This window comes from Syngnathus scovelli, chromosome 8 (assembly GCF_024217435.2).
Source record: "Syngnathus scovelli strain Florida chromosome 8, RoL_Ssco_1.2, whole genome shotgun sequence".
NCBI lineage: Eukaryota > Metazoa > Chordata > Actinopteri > Syngnathiformes > Syngnathidae > Syngnathus > Syngnathus scovelli.
Window position 1 is genome coordinate 17,075,271 of NC_090854.1, and position 18,877 is coordinate 17,094,147.

An 18,877-nucleotide genomic window follows, 5' to 3' on the forward strand; every position below is an offset into this window, starting at 1 on the left:
CCTAAAACGACCACGAGGGGGCAGTATCGCTCTTCAACGACCTCTTTCCCTCGCCTGCTCCATTACATGCAGTCTTCAGAAGGTGAGTATATTTACCTAATTTTAGATGTATATTACTTCATTTAATTTCATTTTTATGTGACTTGAAACATGTCTCATCTGGCTTATGTCACGGTTTAGCCCAGGAACAGACAAATACAGGCTTTGATGTTAGTCTTTGTCCTATTTATTTCCTTTTAAGCTACTAGTTAGCATTAAAATTAGGCATGGTCAATCACACTTAGATTATACATCACAAAAATACAGCAAAAAACAAGTTTAAAGTGAGTAAGAAAGCAACAGTGTCAAAAAACAAACTAGGTGTCAGTGTAGCGACTCGGTGAAAATCAAGGAAAACACTCAGCTGCGACAAAATAAACATCAATGTCACACTGGAGTTAATAAATAAATTATAAAACAAACCAAAAGTCACATGACACTCAGTCACTTTTACAGTTGTCTGTTTTTTTTTTCAAGCAAATATGTTTGGAACATACTTTTAGCTAAATTAGATAAAATGCATGTACAAAACAGGCGTTCACATACTTTGGATCCAAAGGGAATGACCCGAAACGATTGTTAGACAGTGTGGTTAAAAGTATCAGGACACATTTCTTTGTTCTGGGCAGAAAACGAGGAGACTTCAAACGTGTCCCTGAGGAACATCATTCAGTTATTCCGTTGGGCCATTGCCGTACATACAATACGATTCTGCAATTTGGTGGTCCTTCTTTGTGCCTTTCTGTTAACAAATGACAAAACGTCACCGACCTCGGACCTGGCAGCTCAACCTGTTGCATTTGGTAATACAAATACTTTTGTGACCATTATTTTTTGGGGGCGGAATCCTTTGTCAAAAATGTCAGTGTGTTGTAAAACGTTGCATTACCTTTAGATAAAAATCTCCCTTTTGTGACAATATATCGTTTTTGAGGTTATATTTCGTGGTTAACTGTTGTATCCTACTATTCCTTAATACAGTGACATTTCTTTTCAGGACTGACTTTTGGGAACCAAGTGTTACTTTATATCCAACTGCTTTCAGAGCTTAAATAGCGAAAAGCTTGCAAAGTGAAATGATTAATCGGAGACCAATTGATCCATCTAGGATCCAGATCGTTTCCGTTCTGAAAGCTACTAGGCCAGACTTAGGCTCACGTTAGGAACAAACACGACCTTCTGGTGTCGCGCTGTGTTCCGGCGGTCCCCTTCAGCACACAGTCTTGCGTATGGAGGAGTCCGAGGTGGGGGTAGAGAGCAGCAGCTCGTTCTTCTTGTTCTGCAAGGCGGTGTTGTCCCGCGTCACCGATTCCTTGTGGTTATACGACAGTCTACTGTTTCGACGCCGGCCGGAGCAGCGCATCAGCGCCTTGCCCACCAGGTAGCCCAGCTCGGCCACGTTGAGCACCATGCAAATACTGGAGGAGGCCACCATGAAGATAGTGAAGATGGTCTTCTCGGTGGGCCGCGAGATGAAGCAGTCCACTTTATTGGGGCAGGGCCACTGCTCGCATTTGACCAGCCGCGGCATCCGGAAGCCGTCGTAGACGAAGTAGAGCGCGTACATGAAGCCGCCCTCGAAGACCAGGCGAAAGAAGAGGCTGCAGGTGTACGTCCACCAAAGGGTGCCGGTGATGGGAAGCCGGCGTCGCTTGAGTGTCTCCAGGTCCACGTCGCTGGGCTTCTCGGTGCCGTTGGACGCCAGTATGGAGCGCTTGTCGCCACGCTTGCGGTAGGCCACGTGCATGGCCACTAGCAATGCCGGTGTGGACACAAAGATGAGCTGGAGGCACCACAAGCGGATGTGTGACACGGGAAAGAAATGGTCGTAGCACACGTTCTTGCAGCCGGGCTGCTGCGTGTTGCACGTGAAGTCGGACTGCTCGTCGCCCCACACGCTCTCGGCGGCCAGCACCAGGATGGTGATGCGGAAGATGAACAGCACCGACAGCCAGATCTTGCCCAGGCTGGTGGAGTGCTTGTTGACGCCTCCCAGCTGGGCGTACAGGGCGCCCCACGACATGATGGCCTGCAGGGGCACCAAGACAGCCTTGAGAAACAGTCTCACAGATTCTTTGGAAATTTCAGGCCCTGAAGCTAGTTTTGGAACATGAAGCCTGGAGACATTTTGTCCAAGAAAATAAAATTGGATTGTTTTGAGAATCAACCTCCTGAACACAGTTTTACTTTGGAGCATGAATCTTGGGAAACATGTCCGTCTTGGGAAGACCCACAAAAAAGTTTGCTACAAAGCTATGACCAAAAAATATTTTAGGCCAAAACTATAAAACTTGATTATTATTAAAAATGTGATTGTTTCACACTGTGAAATGAAACTTGGTAGACAAACAAACCAGACAAAAAAAAATCCCCAAAAGACAGGCTATTTTTTTTTTTTTAAGTAGACATTTGAGGCCAAAATTCTAAAAACAATGATGAAATTGAGTTCATGAACAAAAAAGCTAAATTCATTATGCAAATTGCCACTGGGCAGAACAATCAAATCAGTAGGGCAAGAAATTAAATACAGTAAATTGTTAGAAATTAAAAAAAGAAAGAAAAACGTGAATAATGTTGTCATGGCATATCGGATGAGCAGATGTCAGATGCATAACTATGTTATCTCACCTGTCTGTGCAGAAAGAGTCCAGTAAAAAAAAAAAACAATTAATCTTCCATAAAAAGTAGTCCTTTGATTCAATGTGTTATAAACAAGTAAAAGTAAATAAATTAAATTAAAAGATACTGCTTGAGCAAGTAAGAGATGTGCTGCTCGGATGAGCAACTTTAAGCAAAGGCGCACGAAACTTCTCATGCTCATCAATGTGCATAGGGGAGGGGTGGGGCTACGCGCACACACACACACGCACACACACACAATATTTGCAGATCTTTCATTCTTGTTCTCTGTACTAAGTTAAATACTACTACAGGATAGTGTTTTAAAACAGTCAAAGGCTTAAAAAAAAAAAACGTACCTTGTTTTTGAAGTTAGATTTTCCCAAACGAAAATTGAATGAAATCATTCATTCCCAGAAATATATTTTTTGTCTTTGTTTAGAAAACAAGTTTCTAAATTGTTGTTGATGTTTATAAAGATATTACATTAGCTTTTTGGAAAGCTACATTTTGCTAATCTAAATCTCTGTCTTTTATATTTACCAAACATACCTCTAAATTGCCTTTCCTCTTTCCCAAAAAGTATGTTGGGTTCAAAGTGTGTGAATGCAACGGACGCATGAGGTCACAGCAAATAAGTGCGAGACTCATGACCTGGCATTCAGGAAACAATTTGATCAGCTCAACAAATAGCTGTGTGATGGATTCACCCACCTTGAAATCAATTAAACAATCAATTGCAGATGTCCAGTCAGTGAAACAATGCGTAATAAACGGACCTTTAAATAAAAGTTTGAAAATCACGTGGATGTGTAAGAACAGTACCACACAATGAAACCATTAGACAATGTTTATGCCACAAAACAGACAGCTATTCCTGACTGTTGTTTTAAATCAGGAAAAAAAATACTACAAAGAGTGAAATAAATTCCAGTGGCACGTTGAGGTACTGCCGATGCCTTCAGTGGTCTTTCTTGAGGCGGGCCAGGCCCATAAGGAGCTGGTCTCGCCGCTCCCGCCGGGCCGACAGATGCTGCTCGTCATTGGGGATCAGCTGGCACATCTCCTAAAACCAAGTTGACCAAAACATGGACGTTCGCTTTAGCCAAGATGGAATTGTCTTTCGTGTCTTTTGATAATGCAAACATTAGTCTACGTCAAATATTCTGTGCCTGACTTACTAATCGCCAGCCAATATGAGGTCTTTCAAAATGGGCAAAAAAATCAACTGTGAAACACTTCTTTTTGTGTCGCCGTGTCTGAATTATTCTGCCCCCTAGTGGCCAAAACGCACACACTAATACGTGGAATATCGTGACTTCTATTTTAAATGGAATTACAAGAGCTACGATAGGAGTTTTGAATACAAGCTAGTCCTTGTTGTCTTTGTGGATACATACGCTAACAATTCTTTTGGCATCTTCAGAAAAGAAGTCCGGGACGGGCCCAGAGGAACTCGCAACTCGTCGGACGCCGTCACCGTAACGCCTCATGTAATCTGCCATACCTGCGGAAGGAGAGAGGTTCAGAGAAGGACTACAAACATGGCGGAGCAGCGCTTGAATGCAACATTATGATGAGGTTAGTACATACTGGTCATAAAATGATATTCAGAGATGTTCGTGTGTGACCTTGACAGAAACGCGTGTTCGGTTTCAAACTTGTCTTGTTGCCAGAAACATGTAAAGTTGCTTTGGTTTTTAGAAATAACGACTGAAAATGGAACTCCGCTCACATGAAACGACGATTAGTATAACCAGAAAACTCTTTCACACGACGTTTCCTTTGAGTCACGGCCATTATTGATCACTCTTTAATCATTTCCTCGTGACAAAGGCATTTTGTTCGGTGAATGATTAATGCCACGCTCCAATAAATCTGTTGACCATTAACACACTAGGAAATTTGACATTCAACGACTTGAAGCTTAATTTTCCACTTAGGACGAACGTCTCCTTGGAGGGCAGATAATGATTAGACGTAACATCGTAAAGATTTGCCTGTTCTTTTGTTATTGATCAAGACAAAGACGCCACCCTCGTAGTCGGAATGTGGGAGAGTGAGTTGTAATAGTTGAGTTGTCTCGTTGAAGGAGGCACCTATCAGATTTTCTCTGTGGGTGCTTCTGTTTTGGTTAGCAACAGAGTTAAGTTTAACACTGAAGTAAAAGTACCCGTGCGATGTGATTGTGTCGGAAATCCACATTCTTGCCTTTACCATCTGATTGTGGAACTATTTGAGGAGTTTTACAAGGTTGTCTGCTTGGGACGCCATGTGAGTTTTGGATGACTGGTGTGAGGAGGTCGGGGGGGGTCAACCATCAAAAGACGCCTTTGTCGGGGCCCCAAAGTGTTCCCGCTCGCAGGCCCAGCGACTGTGTGGCTTTCACACCCACAGCTGACATTCTCCATCTACCTGCCGTTTCACTCTCGGCAAAGCCGCATAGCATGTAACGTATGCAGCGACGTGTTATATGTTATCATTTGACGCTTAGCAGACGGGTCATTCGGTACGGCTGCAGCGTCACGTGACCGCCAGTCCACGAGAGTTTCAAAAGCAAAATAATGCTGTCGGGTTTCACACAGTTTTACTTGGCAGCAGGAATTTTGGTTAGCCATCTTTGATGGCCATTTCCAAGGGTTCTTTCGATTCCATTCATTTGAAGCATGTATACAAAATTTTTTGTCATCTTGCGTGGGCGGAGCATGACGGTGAACTCATCGTAAAAGATAAATCGCTTAAAAATAAGTCAATGGGTGCAGCATGACCTTCAGGTGCGTTGAGGTGAATGGTTTCCATGGGGCCGATGAAGGCGTAGCGCATTCCCAGTCCCTCTGACATCACCAGGTCGATGTCCTGGACGGAGATGATGCCATCCTGAGGAAGGAGATGGACAACTGAGTCTTGTGCACCACACCAATGTACACATGTATGAAGCAACGTTGAAAATAATGATGTCAAGATGACTGGCTGGCTGAAGGTCCAGGATGGAGGGATGAGGGTTTAGGACAGGGGTCACCAAGGACCACACAAGTAGCAAGAGGGCCTAGTCTATAAAAAATTAGCCATTTAAAGGACATTGTCATTTTCTAGGGATGTTGTCATGAGACAGGGATCTACAGAAAGAGTGTTGAAATCATTAATGCCATGTGTGTGTGTTCAGGATGAGTCAAGAGCGGAGTCACACTGGAGGATTTCAAGAGCGGCCATGCGTGGATGAAGTGGCGTCCGGTGTGCGGATCAGTTCAGGTGAGGTTGTCACGATGTAGGAAATCAAAGCTGAGAGCAAATCGGGTCGACGGGGTGGGGTAAGGGGGGAGCGCGAGGGTCGGCGGGGGGCCTCACAGGCCGCTCTTTGTTCCAGTCTACCGTTCAACAACGAGCCTGTTATCTTAGCTAAGTGGCCAGGTGGGCGGAACCTTTTCCTCCACAATGATCACCATCCGCTTTCTCAGCTGCTCTGCTTTCCAACGCTGGCTTTGACTCAAGGACCCCTTCTCTCTCTCTATGTAATCGGATGGGCAAGAGGGGGGCATAGGGTCGCTCTCGCTGAGGGGGGGGCTCTGTTGTGTAACAAGGGCACACATTTGATCTTTTCGTTTTGGGTTACTTGCTCCTTAGTGACGGCCACATCAAAACGCCGCCTGTGCCAAAAAAAAAAAAAAACTTTCAAAATATTTGCACTTGCCACCAGTGCAGCCAAATGACATGAAGTCTGCCACACAAATTCATCTAAATGCTCAGGAGGTCAGCCAGGGGCAATTTTTCAGTGATCTCCACTTATATTGCACACACAAGCGTTGGTTGGTGGGCGACACATTGTGCACGTAACACGGTTGTCCCGCAGCAGCCATTCGGTCTTCATCTCGCACACAAATCAGACAGGACAACATTCAAGCGACTAAACCTCTGTCCTACATTTTGCAAGGGTGACTGCGGCCTAACAATCCAGGTGAACATGTTGGTCCGCCCCAACCACCATAACCAAAGAAGACAAGATCATTCCAGTCAGGCAAGTTTGACCTCTGTTTTAATCATTGAAATGAGCCATTTTTCAACAAGGAGACATCTCCCGTTTAAAAATGTGCTTTTGGATAAAAACGAGGAGCTGATGCTGTAGTGCATTCTGGGCAACGTGGTCCACTTTTAACATCAGAGTGGCGTTTTTAACAGCTGCCACTTAATGCAAGCCTGAGGCTTAAGTCCCATAACAGGAGCCTCGCAGGGAACCTGAACTTCCACAGCCCGGCGCGAAGACGCCCCTCACATGCGATCCTACACGGGAATTCCGCAATAGCGTGCAAAGGGGACGCCATCCTCACGCCGGCTGGATCAAAAAGAAATGTGCGCAGCGTGCAATCCGCTAAGATTAACCTGTGCAAAATTCCAGTCCGGGAACACAACAATATTGAAGCCAGTTTAAGGTCAGGTGAGAGGTTAGGACCGCCATTCCTCGAGCGCCGGCTTCACTTCTTGGAAGTGAGGCCATCGTGACGCAGGAGTCTGTTGCGATTAGACGATGAATTATTCACACCGTGCTATTGGCTGGCAACACTTCATTAAAAAAAAAAAATTTCATCTATTTCCAAGTCAATTGTGTGCAACTCAAAATTACATACTTTTAAATCTGCTGCAACTGAATCATGAAATTGATCAATTTAATGATACATCCACCTCAAAAAACATCAGCATTAGTATTATGTACGTGGTATCGCGGACACCGCTACCGGTCTCGGGAGCGTGTTCTTTTCACGCTCGTTAAGATCTTTAAGGACCGAAAAGCGTACTTGACTCAACAAAACACTTTACGCAAAGAATCCACTTGAGGGGAAACAAACAAGATTGCAAGTCCAAAGTGTTCAGAAAGTTAACAACTCTCATCAACTTTCATATTAATTTACACTTTATTTTCATTTCTTTTTGCACTTCTTTTCCTGACATGTGATTGAAAGAAAGGTCAAATTTCTGTCCCCTTTTTCCATACTTGTTCTTCCATGTATCCGTAACAAACGTCGAGAACAAATGTCCCTTCACACATGTCTTGCCTTTGAATACTGTAGAGAATCCTTTGTGATGTCTCACGAGGAACCATTTTGCGATGCATGTGGGACTGGAGAGTTTATTTTTTTTAATAAAGTAGGCCGCCCTGACCTTTCATTCTGTATTTCGGTGGGTTGTCAGGGACCATAAAGTGTCAAAAGAGCAACATGTGTGAAATGCATTGCTTTCAAGGAATGTGTTGAAACGGCGTACAAATGAAGGCTACTGTCATCGGCTGCTAAAGCTCACATCTCCTCGCTGACAACATGCTTCCTACTTGCGGTCTCTGTTACAAAAACTTTCAACAACTGGCAAAAAGTTTACACTCATGAGCCTCGTCATTTATTGGGATTTGGCACGCACACATTCATGCAGCACGAGTGCTTCTTGAGGACATTGATTCACTCGCAAGTGCATCATGAGGACCTCATTTCTCTGCCATACATTCAATAAAAAGCTTTAAGGTGACGCACTGGCACCCCCTTGCGAATTTAACTGTAATTACAGGATCCACTCATCTGTTCCATTGATCCATCATAACAATCCATTTATTTTATGAATTAATTTATTAATCCATCATCCTTGTATAAATTAATAAATTCTTTATCTGAAATCAGTACTGTCCATTCCTACTATTTTTCTAATCATCCATCCAGCTAGCTGTTTACCAGACTGACCTGTACAAGCCTCCAAGACTCCACAATGATGGCAGCCTGCACTCTGTTGAGGGCGAAGCCGTCAATTTCTTTCCGCAGGCGGACGGGCACCTGACCCACCTGATTGTAAAACAACAAGTGAGTATGATATGCTGTGACAATAAAAAATTATTTTCCCATTTTTTACTGTTTTTACCTCGGTCAGCAGGGCGTGGGTTTTGTCCACTGTGGCTGCCAACGTGTCCGGGTGAGGTACCAGCTCCACAAGTTTGACGTAGTAGGGCGGGTTGACCTTGTTGCATTGAATTATGAGGTAAATGCTGTGTATCAAGGAAAACCTTACGCAATCGTTCTTAAACTGGAGAAATGCTAATTGTTATTTTGTTGGTCTGGCGCTACGAACCGGATGAGAGACGAGGCAGCGGCTTCGGTTTTGCACCGACGAGAAGACGGCGCTAGGCACCAAATAGGAGGTGGAGCTGCTCAGGATCACATCTTCGCCCACCAGACGCTCCAAGTCCCGGAAGAGGTTCTGCTTCACCTCCAGATTCTCAAACACGCACTCCTAGGGAAAACAAAACAAAAACATCTTTAACCTGTCAGAAAATATTGTCATTGTTTTCCAAATTTAAAGCAGATTTTTTCAAATATTTTATTTTGGTTCAACCCAAAAGTAATTCTAAGAATTTGAGCAATATTTAAATTAAACAAGGTCGCTATACAATAAATAGGTTATCGTCATTGTTATTGATTAATTTGGTAACTGAGTAGTTGCAGACTGAGTCTCATTAACAAGCCTCTGATTGGCAGAGAGCTCAAAGGACAGTTTATAAATAAGTAACTAGTAGATGATGGGTCATGGCAAATACCTGCACAAAAAAAGCCCCCTGCAGAGCCTGCTGCAAGTCGTCATGACTGCTGAGCAAGGCCAACTGCTGCGTGGCACTCAGCTGCCCTCTCAGCATTCCCACTTCCTGTAGCTCCATCATCTGCTTCCTGTCAAGTTTAACCCACCAGTCACCACTAGTACAGCCGCAATGTTTTTCCCTCAAAGTAACATAACGGCCGATCACGTGAGGCCAGCCTGCCGCTGTGTGTTTTTGCACAGGCTGTGTGTTTTGTTAATGTTCCACTCCTGTTTTTCCAGCACCTTTGGTAAACTAATTCATCCCACCACCAGCAGAGAGGAGAATGTAATCCAGGGTAGCAAAGGTACTTCAGAAGAAGCAGTGGTTGCAAGCAACAAAGTGCAAGATGTTTGTTGCTGTGCAATACATTTTGTTGGGTAGGTGGCTCATTGTTTTAACTTTTGCTCCCTACATTTGGATTGGAAATTGTGACGAATGCATTGTATCGCCTGGAAAAAAAAAAAAAAAACACCAGCCTCTGGCATTCATTAATTATTCATCTACTCAGACTAAGAAATACAAACTGTATTTTTCCCCCAGTTGTTGAAAGTTGAAATTTACTTTTCATTTTCACACAAGTTAAAATACTGATTCATCCTCTGCATTTAAGAGGGGGAAAAACAAAAAAAACGAAATCAAAACATTGTACACTTCTATTCATCATATACTAGGATAGATTGTATTATGTTGTTAATAAGGAAGATTTTACAGTGTGTTGTACTATATGTATAGATTCTCACTGAGTTGAAGTCTCGCGAGACATACGTTGTCAAAACCGTGCAATGTATTTTGATTACTAACTTAATCTCAGTCAGAGCGATGGCTGCCTGTCCCGGTTGGTTGTCGTAGATTTTCACACTGTATCCTCCACTCGCGAACACCATCGCCCACGACCGACCTATCAGCCCACTGTAACATAAACAATCTACACTCAATTTAGATTCAAGTTATGCGACAAAAAAAGTTCATGCTCACATGACCACCATTATGCACTACAGAAAGATGAAGTTTCACTCACCTGCCAATGATGGTAATTATCTTCATGTCTGAAGCGCTTGTTTATTTAATGTTTCTAAAAAAGATGTGCAGGACTCCTTGTGAAATCTATCCCTCCGCCCACTCTGACGTCACTTTGTCCAGTACGTACATGCCTGCTATGGCAAATCAAAAGGCTCAAAACACCCCTTTTTCTGAAATATTTATTTTTAAAACAGAAAAATTACTTAAAATTGTCAACATTAACTGATATTTAACGCTTAGATGAAGACAACACGAGCAAAATAACACGCTGAAGCACAAACCTGTCACACATCCGACCAATACGCGTGAAGCTCGGCAATGATTGGCTAGGTGATGTTTTCCGCGAAAGTTTCCCATCCACAGCGCGTGTAAACCCGGGAGCATTGACAGCAAAATGCTACTGTCCAGGATCTTTGTGTTTTACGCACTGATGTTATAAGTATTTTCACGCATAGGTTTTTTAAATTTTAGGTTAAGACTGGAAATAATTCTTAAAAATTCTGGCGTGGTTTTGTCATTCACGCTTGTATCATAGCAACAACGCGAAACCAAGCTCGACCAATGAGCGTGAAGGTTTGTGCTGATTGATGCTCTAAGGACCAATCATGTCTCGTAAAACACAAATTAGCCCCACTCATGCCGCGTTGCACTCTGGGATTGACAACAAACCCCCTTTTGTCAATTATATTAATTTTCTCCCTTACCGACTAGCGTTTCAATCTTTCGGAGGCCAAAATGGAAAATGTGCATCTGGCGGGAGAAGAGGACGATATTTATTCGGGATACAACGACTACAACCCAACTTTTGACACTGAGGTTGGCGCCATGACGTAGACTGATAGCTTGTAGGCTAGTTAGCTAAAGAGTTGAATCCCCGAAAATGTAAATTCATTTTAATAACGATGACTTTAACCATTTAAGGAGCTGGATAACGACGTGGGCTTCCAAGAGGCGGTTAGAACCAGTCATGGAAGACGACCCCCGGTGAGTACAATACTGTAAACGACATTGTTTGTGCCGTTATTTTGCAAAAGTACCACCTCACACAGTTAAACGTAAATTGAGCGGGAAAGGGCCATCACAATGTATGTTCTTTTTACGTGTATCTATGTTAAGCCGATTTATGAAGCTCTTCCACTGTCTTCTACTGTGCAGATCACGGCTAAAGTTCCTGGCACTGCCGCAGGAGGGCGCCCTTTACCTTCATCCTTTGGGGTAAGTAGACCTGAAGACATTTGAGTGATCATGATTTTAAAGAGGGTCTTATAAAAAAATATTTTATAATGATTTGCATTGTATACAAAATGGGTCCATGCAGGTCCTGCCCATTCATAAGTATGAAATTAAGCAGTCACATAAATCATTGTCAATATCTCAAAATTCCTGTTGACTTGAAATCAATAAACCTGGGAAGTGTTTGGAATATCTCCTTGAAAGTCCTGTTTTTTATTGCTATTTCTGTCATTATCCTGATGATATATGATGTAATTTTTGTTGTCAAGGCTCGGATGGCCATGACCTCCTCAATCGGTCGACCCATGACTGGAACTGTGCTGGTAGTTTTGACTTTATTTACTGATACATTTTTTACAGAAAATATTCTTATGGAATCAACATTTACATAAAAAAATTTTTACACGTCTTGGGGCTTTCAGGATGGAGCATCTCGGCCCATGTCAGCGGTCAGAGCAGCTGGTTTCACCTCATCGCGAACACGTGGTGAGCTTATTTAGTGAATATTGTCCAATATTGACCAATAAATTTGTATTGATACTGAAAGATGATTTATGTATTCCATTTTCATGCTCAGGGTCAGCTTTTGACCCTCTTGGCCAGTCTAGAGGCTCTGCGCCCGCACTGGAGGAAAAGAAAGAGGATTTGTGAGTCAAACGTTTAACTGTTATTAAAAACAACCTTAGTGTGATTTTTTTGTTGTTGTTATTGTTTTCTTAGGCCTGAGGAGAAAATCAAGCTCTTGGAGAAGAAAGTGAATGAATTGATCACTGAGAGCTGCATGGCCCAAAGCATGGGCAACTCACAATTGGTCAGGCTAAAAAAAAAATATATGTATAGCATTCATTCGGACAAGCTCTTAGTTGTCATCGTGTGTGTTTTACAGGCTCTTGAGAAGGCCAAAGAGGCCGAGAGGAAGGAGCGAGTTTTAGTGAGACAGAGGGAGCAGTCTGACAATGCAGAACAAATCAACATCGATCTCACTTACGCTGTGAGAGTTGCTCCTTGATGCCAATGATTTCCTACTTTATTCATGCCGAAACATCTTTTAGCTCAAGTGTCGTCCAAGTGCAAATTTTCAAATTAGGCAAGTAAGTGTAAGCAATGAGACGTGAACGTGTTGACATCTTTGTTGTCAGGTTCTGCTCAACCTGGCTAACCAGTATGAAAACAATGAGATGTATCCAGAAGCCCTGAGCAGCTACCAAGTCATTGTCAAGAACAAGATGTTCGCTAACGCAGGTGAGTCGAACTTTATGATTCCTATCATTGTTAGAATTCTGACCCAATATGTCTGCTTGAGATCAAAATGGCTGACTTCCTGTTAAATTCCAAGAGAGACTTTGTAGGCTAGCCATACCTAACTCATTTCATGTTGTTTTGCCTCTGTTATGCGCTCAGGGCGTCTGAGGGTGAACATGGCCAACATTTGGGTGAAGCAGAAGAACTACCCCAAGGCCATCAAGCTGTACCGCATGGCGCTAGACCACATCTCAGACGACTACAAAGAGATGAGGATCAAGATCATGCAGAACATCGGCACCGTCTTTGTGCTGCTGGGCCAGTACTCGGACGCCGTGGCGTCCTTTGAGCATATCATGAGCAAGAGCGCCAACGTCAGGACCGCCTACAACCTGGTCCTCTGCTACTACGCCATCCGTGACGCCGACGGCATGAGGAACGCCTTCCACAAGCTCCTTGCCGTCCCCCTGCGTGTGCAGCACGAAGACAAGTACATCGCAGCTACGGTGAGGGAACTACTATGCATGTGTGTGTGTTTGATTGCCCGCCAATGAGTCCTAATTGTTGTCGCTAAAAGACCCAAAAAGATTCGATTCGCCCTGTGAATTTCTGTTCTGCCTTTCAGGATGACATCAGCTCTAATATGTTGATGGAGGCCATCAAGAATGACAAGCTACACCAAATGGAGAGAGACCTGTAAGAAAAGCAAGCGGCACATTGATTAAGCGGGTTGGTATTTATGAATCACACATTGATCGTACGGCACAGGAAAGCTCGTGCTGAGAAGTATGTGATGACGGCCGCCAAGCTCATCGCTCCGGCCATCGAGTCCTCCTTTGCCGCCGGATTTGACTGGTTTGTCTTGTGTCTATTTACTTACAGCCAAAACATTCAATTACGTTTATTGTGCGGCTTGCATAAAGATGATTGCGTCAAGTTAAGTGTTAGACTAGTAAACGTTCCTGTCAATGTGGAGGTGTGTGGAGATGGTGAAGAGCTCTCAGTACGTGGAGCTGGCCAACGACTTGGAGATCAACAAAGCCATCACCTACCTCAGGCAGAAGGACTTCAACCAGGTGAGAGCTCAAACAGCAAGTTGGCCACTCCTGTGCCGTGTGAGGCGATCCATGTTTGTCTCCCTCGTTTTGCTTGTGTTTTCATCTTTGCAACAGCTTCCTGCTCATTCTCACTGACTCCATTCTTTCTGTCTTTTGGCACCCTGCTCCCCCCCACGCTCATCTGCATGCCTAAGGCAGAGGTACGTGTGCCTTCTGCTTCCTTCATTGCATTTGGACTTTTGCCCGAATGTGTCGCTCAGTACGAAATACGTACAATTCACATTAAAACGAGCTTGACTTTTTGCACCCTGACATCTTGTGCTGCGCTCAACAGGCAGTGGCCATACTAAAGACGTTTGAGAAGAAGGACAGCAGAGTGAAAAGCGCCGCCTCCACCAACCTGTCTGCTCTCTTTTTTTTGGTATATCTGTTTTTTTGTTTTTTTAGAGTTGTCAGAAGAGTTTTTCAATTGAGAAAAATAAATCTGCGTGGGGTTATGTTGCAGGAGAAAGACTACGAACAGGCCGAGCGCTACGCCGACCTGGCCATGATTGCTGACCGCTACAACCCCGGCGCTCTGGTCAACAAAGGCAACACGGAGTTCGTCAAGCAGGACTACGCCAAGGCGGCAGAGTTCTTCAAAGAGGCGCTGAGGAACGACTCCTCCTGCACCGAGGCCCTCCGGAACCTGGGTAACCTCTGAAAAGGAACACTTTCTTGTTCCTCTACAAATAGCAGAACAAAATGCATTTTTTCTCTCTTTTCCCAAGGTCTCACGTACAAGAAGCTGAATCGTCTGGAGGATGCGCTGGACTGCTTCTTGAAGCTTCACGCCATCCTCAGGGACAGCGCCGAGGTCATGTATCAGCTGGCTGACACGTATCCTCCAACGCAGGAAAAAAAAAAAAAATTGGGATTTTTTGGCCTTGGTTTTGGTCCGTGTGGGCTTTTATTTTTGGGAGGTTTGTTCCTCTTTAACTGCGTCAGCTACGAGCTCCTGGAGGACCCCCACCAGGCGGTGGAGTGGCTGATGCAGGTGATCAGCGTGGTCCCCAACGACCCCAAGGCTCTGGCCAAGCTGGGCGATCTGCACGACCTGGAGGGGGACAAGTCGCAGGCCTTGCATTACTACTGCGAGGTAGAAACGGCATCTTCATTATGCTGACGACCAAGATGATGATGTCACTTCCTTGGCAGTCCTTCAGGCTGTTCCCCTGCAACATGGAGGTCATCGAGTGGCTGGCGGCCTACTACGTGCAGACGCAGCTCTACGAGAAGGCCATTCACTACTTTGACCGAGCCATCCTTGTGCAGTGAGTCAACAAGGCGGCGGGATGCACGCCTCCCTTTGTTCCGTACAATTTCAACGCTGTTGTGTTCCTCAGGCCGACCGAAGTGAGGTGGCAACTCATGGTGGCCAGCTGCTATAGGAGAAGTGGTGAGGGCTGCCTGCCTTGTTGGCATGTTCATAATTGACTCATCTTGTCCCTAAGACTATTCCGTGTATTCAGTCACGTTGGCATAACACTTTTGTTGTTGTTTTTGTTTCCAGGAAATTACCAGAGAGCTCTGGACACATACAAAGAAATCCACCGCAAGTTCCCTGAAAATGTGGAATGTAATTCAACGTCCTGCTACTTTCACACAACGTGGCTGCTACTCAATGTGGAGAAGAACGACCTGTATGCATGTGTGTGTCCAGGTCTGCGCTTCCTGCTGAGGCTGAGTCAGGACATGGGCCTGCTGCAGGAGGTCGACGACTACACCAGCAAGCTGAAGAAAGCCGAGAAGATGAAAGAGCTCAGAGAGCAGGTATCTAAAACGGAGGGCAACTGTCAGTGTTACGCGTCGTGTGAGCCGTTATAAGCTAAATATTATATAACACTCTTGATCATACTGTACACGTTCACGCCCTTCCTGATTCAAAACACGTGTCCTTCTTTTGTGTGTCTGATGGCCAAGTAAGACGTTCAGTGCGGCTCCTCAATGGAGATCAGGAACATCTGGCTGCTTCTTTTTCGTCATTCTTTGGAGCGCAGAAGCTTCATGACACCAAACATCCAACAGCCTCCTCCTTAAAACATTTCCCAAGACATGTCCCTTGGCTAACGCAAGTTGCTCAGGTTAGAAATAATCTAACAATAGGTCTGGGTCTGTAGAGAAAGGCTATGTGGACCGAAGTCCTCCTTTTAAGGACCTCTGCAAGGGTCTAACAGAAGCACACGTTGCAGCCCTGCGCACACGTGCGGAGCAGCAGCGAGCAGCGCGTACGACTTGAGGGACTGTCAAATCACAACCAGCTGCTCTCCAATGAGATCACTCAGTGGTCGGCACGACAACTGTGGAGGAGCCAGAAAGCTAGCTCACCCATCCCCAAATTCCCCTGCATATCCACCGTCTGAGACCGTAGCGAGCCGACCGGTTCGGCAAATCGTTTGGCGTTAAAAATAAATCAAGTGGCCTTCCAACATTGTCAGTGAAGCTTCGAGTGAGTGTGCTGCGTTGTGTTCCAAAAGTGTCGTCATGGCACCAATGACTTATGTTGGCTCGGCCTGATCAATGTAATGAAAACTCGATTTGGCAGCTTCACTTTTAGGGCTGATAGTGCACATTGTGGATTGCACACACACCCAAAAGAGTTGGGCTTTGTTGAAAATTCAAAATTGTGTTTTGTCTTTGACCATGAACGTAACAATTTGGACAATTTAAGCCTTCCATAGATTTAATGTTCCATTGATGCGAATTTGTCGTCTCTTCTTCCTTCAGAGGGTGAAGTCGGCGCGGGAGGGGAGTGCCCGAGGTCGGAGAGAGGGAAGTGGCGGAAGTGCTGGTGAGTCTCGCTTGTTTTCTTTAACACACTCAACATCCATCTCACAAAGTCAACATCAAGTCAAATCTCCCGACGATGGATGCCATGACGGTTCAGCTCGTATTAGTACGCCCCATGGCTCACTTTTCCCATGCACCCAAACACACCTTCATCACATGTGATCGCTGCTTTTTTGTTGACTTTCTGGACAGAAATCCAAATGTGAGAAACCTTGAATGTATATGTGAGTTTTCCCTCTTTTCTGCAAAGTCTGCAACACTTGGAATTCCATGAGAGAGAAAAAATGCACTCTTCATTCTCCCTCTTGCCTTTTAAAGTAATTTGACTTTTTACAAAGTTCGCCTCCTGTTTAAGAAGTACAAAAATAACTTTAATAGTACACAGTCTAACTTCCTTATCACCGTTCTCAAGTTTCACTTGAGAAATAGCTTTTTTCTTCTCCCAAGGAGCTTTGTATCATCAGTTGGGAACTTTGAGGGAACGTGGATAAAATCGCTAAAAAAAGGCCATAAAAATGTCAGTTTGCCATGAAAACACTTTATTTGCTCCCAGAAAGGCGGCTGTGGGCCGTAATTCTGTGCATGCATTACAGACAGCGGCCGCAGCAGCAGCAACGGAAACAAAGGCGAGCGTCTGGGCGCCCAGGTGATGTCACTCCCTGCTTCCGGCGAGCCTTACGAGAGCAGCAGCCCCAAACAACTTGGTGAGGAGACGCCACCTATGACCTAAGACCACGTGGCTAATAAAAAGCTGTCCATGCGTAGATGCCTCCTATGTGGACCCGCTGGGGCCCCCGATGGAGCGACCCAAGACAGGGGCCAAGCTGCGGCCGGATGATGATGACTTTGCTGATGACGACCTTGAAGATGAGTTGCTCCCTGAGTAGCTTTGTCACATATTTTAAATATTCAATATCAACAACCGCTTTCAGCTCAAAATCAATAATTAATTGATAAATTCATTGTAATAGTTGATTATATAAATAATATAGATTATTTTCTTATTGAAAACAGTTTTGTTTATTGGGAGGGGGGCATTTCATTTTCATTTTATTTAAGTTATTGTAAGGAACCACGGAATAGATTAGCAATATTTCCCAATATTGTGTGCTTTTCGGTAATTTTGTGCGTAGACACAGTTAATCTCTGGGAGCCGTGCACAACTGCTGCCCCTCCCACTCCACATGAAATGTTTGTTGAACTAGCGGCGCTCTGCTGTGTGGACAGAGGACAGAAGCCCTCATTGAATTCGGAGACCCAAGTTTAGGCGCCGAGGGTGCGATGAGACCATCTGTTCCCACTTAAGTCGTTGTAGTCGAGACACCGCAAAGCTCGTCATGACCCCCGGACTCCGCGTCCTGCTCCTTTCGGCGGTCGCGCTGCTGCTCTTTGCGGTCGCCGCCGCCGCCATGGGTGCCCGTGTGAAGAAGAAGGCAACTCGGACTCGCTCGTGTCTGGACCTACCGGAAGAGATCCTGGAGCAGATGTTCGGCCGGCTCTCGGTCGGCGTGCTGAGCGCATTCCACCACGCCCTGCAACTGGAGCCCCGAGACAGGGTCAACCTGAGCTGCCCCAATGCCGCCTCCGCGCGTTCGTGGTCGGCGGAGAGCAAGAGTAAACTCCCGGTCAACCTGCTCAGCGTTTCACCCTGGGCCTACAGGTGACTATTGCTACACTTGCTATCTTAATATTATGTACGTGTGATGATGTGTGACTGTTGCTTTCAATGTGTGATAACTTTTGAGGATCTCGTATGACCCGAGCCGATACCCTCGTCACATTCCGGAAGCGTACTGCCTGTGTAAAGGTTGCTTGACCGGACCTCAGCGTCAGGAGAGCCGGCACTATCGGAGCACTCCTGTCTACGCGCCCTCCGTGATCCTCAGGAGATCTGGTTCTTGCATCGGAGGCCGTCACTCCTACTCGGAGGTGTACGTGTCCATTGCGGTGGGATGCACCTGTGTCCCCCTGCTGGACAAGGACCGGGCCCTCCAGAACGCCACCCGACCTCTGAACTCTTTGAGGATGGCAAAGACCAAAGCTGCACGCTCGTGGGGATGAAGCTAAGTCATCTTCTACTTGTTACATTAGGTACATTTTATGTAAATAATCAAATGTTCTGTATGGCTTAACAAAGGAGCCAAATAAATGAGTTAATTTCTAAAGATTTGTCCATTCTGAATTCATGAACTCTTAATTTATTAACAGGGTGTTTTCAGCTCTAGTTTTAGAG

General features: G+C 45.0%; 4 protein-coding genes across 9 annotated transcripts; 2 read left to right on the top strand and 2 right to left on the bottom strand.

Annotated features, from left to right (window-relative positions):
* Nucleotides 1-203: 203 nt before the first annotated feature.
* gjb8 (gap junction protein beta 8) lies at nt 204-3,340 on the bottom strand. The gene is made up of 2 exons (XM_068651538.1): nt 2,668-3,340; nt 204-2,068 (listed from the first exon to the last, which is right to left on the bottom strand). The coding sequence occupies exon 2, from the start codon at nt 2,060-2,062 to the stop codon at nt 1,250-1,252; it is 813 nt and encodes a 270-aa protein (XP_068507639.1). The 5' UTR covers nt 2,063-2,068; nt 2,668-3,340; the 3' UTR covers nt 204-1,249.
* Nucleotides 3,341-3,490: 150 nt separating this feature from the next.
* On the bottom strand, nt 3,491-10,483 carry cryl1 (crystallin, lambda 1). 2 transcript variants are annotated; one of them, XM_049729241.2, is made up of 9 exons: nt 10,281-10,483; nt 10,064-10,187; nt 9,224-9,350; nt 8,758-8,919; nt 8,551-8,646; nt 8,376-8,474; nt 5,427-5,535; nt 4,059-4,165; nt 3,491-3,724 (listed from the first exon to the last, which is right to left on the bottom strand). In XM_049729241.2, the coding sequence occupies exons 2-9, from the start codon at nt 10,144-10,146 to the stop codon at nt 3,620-3,622; spliced, it is 888 nt and encodes a 295-aa protein (XP_049585198.1). In that variant the 5' UTR covers nt 10,147-10,187; nt 10,281-10,483; the 3' UTR covers nt 3,491-3,619. The 2 variants fall into 2 exon arrangements, with proteins under 2 accessions (XP_049585198.1, XP_049585197.1); XM_049729240.2 differs by having other exon boundaries at nt 10,064-10,171; nt 10,281-10,473.
* ift88 (intraflagellar transport 88 homolog) lies at nt 8,743-17,655 on the top strand. Of its 5 annotated transcripts, none has more exons than XM_049729238.1 (26): nt 8,743-8,883; nt 9,502-9,639; nt 10,994-11,098; nt 11,204-11,266; nt 11,438-11,497; nt 11,785-11,838; nt 11,938-12,001; nt 12,093-12,162; nt 12,236-12,326; nt 12,402-12,506; nt 12,655-12,757; nt 12,917-13,263; nt 13,383-13,453; nt 13,526-13,612; nt 13,734-13,833; nt 14,150-14,236; nt 14,321-14,507; nt 14,586-14,694; nt 14,803-14,953; nt 15,013-15,128; nt 15,201-15,253; nt 15,368-15,433; nt 15,518-15,627; nt 16,582-16,645; nt 17,238-17,348; nt 17,410-17,655. In XM_049729238.1, exons 3-26 carry the CDS (start codon nt 11,018-11,020, stop codon nt 17,529-17,531), a joined length of 2,472 nt encoding a protein of 823 aa, XP_049585195.1. In that variant the 5' UTR covers nt 8,743-8,883; nt 9,502-9,639; nt 10,994-11,017; the 3' UTR covers nt 17,532-17,655. The 5 variants fall into 5 exon arrangements, 4 of the variants coding, with proteins under 4 accessions (XP_049585195.1, XP_068507634.1, XP_068507635.1 ...); XM_068651533.1 differs by having other exon boundaries at nt 9,502-9,566; XR_007483419.2 differs by lacking the exons at nt 17,238-17,348; nt 17,410-17,655 and adding an exon at nt 15,782-15,938.
* A 165-nt stretch (nt 17,656-17,820) lies between these two features.
* Nucleotides 17,821-18,809, top strand: il17d (interleukin 17d). Its single transcript, XM_049729243.2, has 2 exons — nt 17,821-18,304; nt 18,390-18,809. The coding sequence occupies exons 1-2, from the start codon at nt 17,982-17,984 to the stop codon at nt 18,703-18,705; spliced, it is 639 nt and encodes a 212-aa protein (XP_049585200.1). The 5' UTR covers nt 17,821-17,981; the 3' UTR covers nt 18,706-18,809.
* Nucleotides 18,810-18,877: the final 68 nt, after the last annotated feature.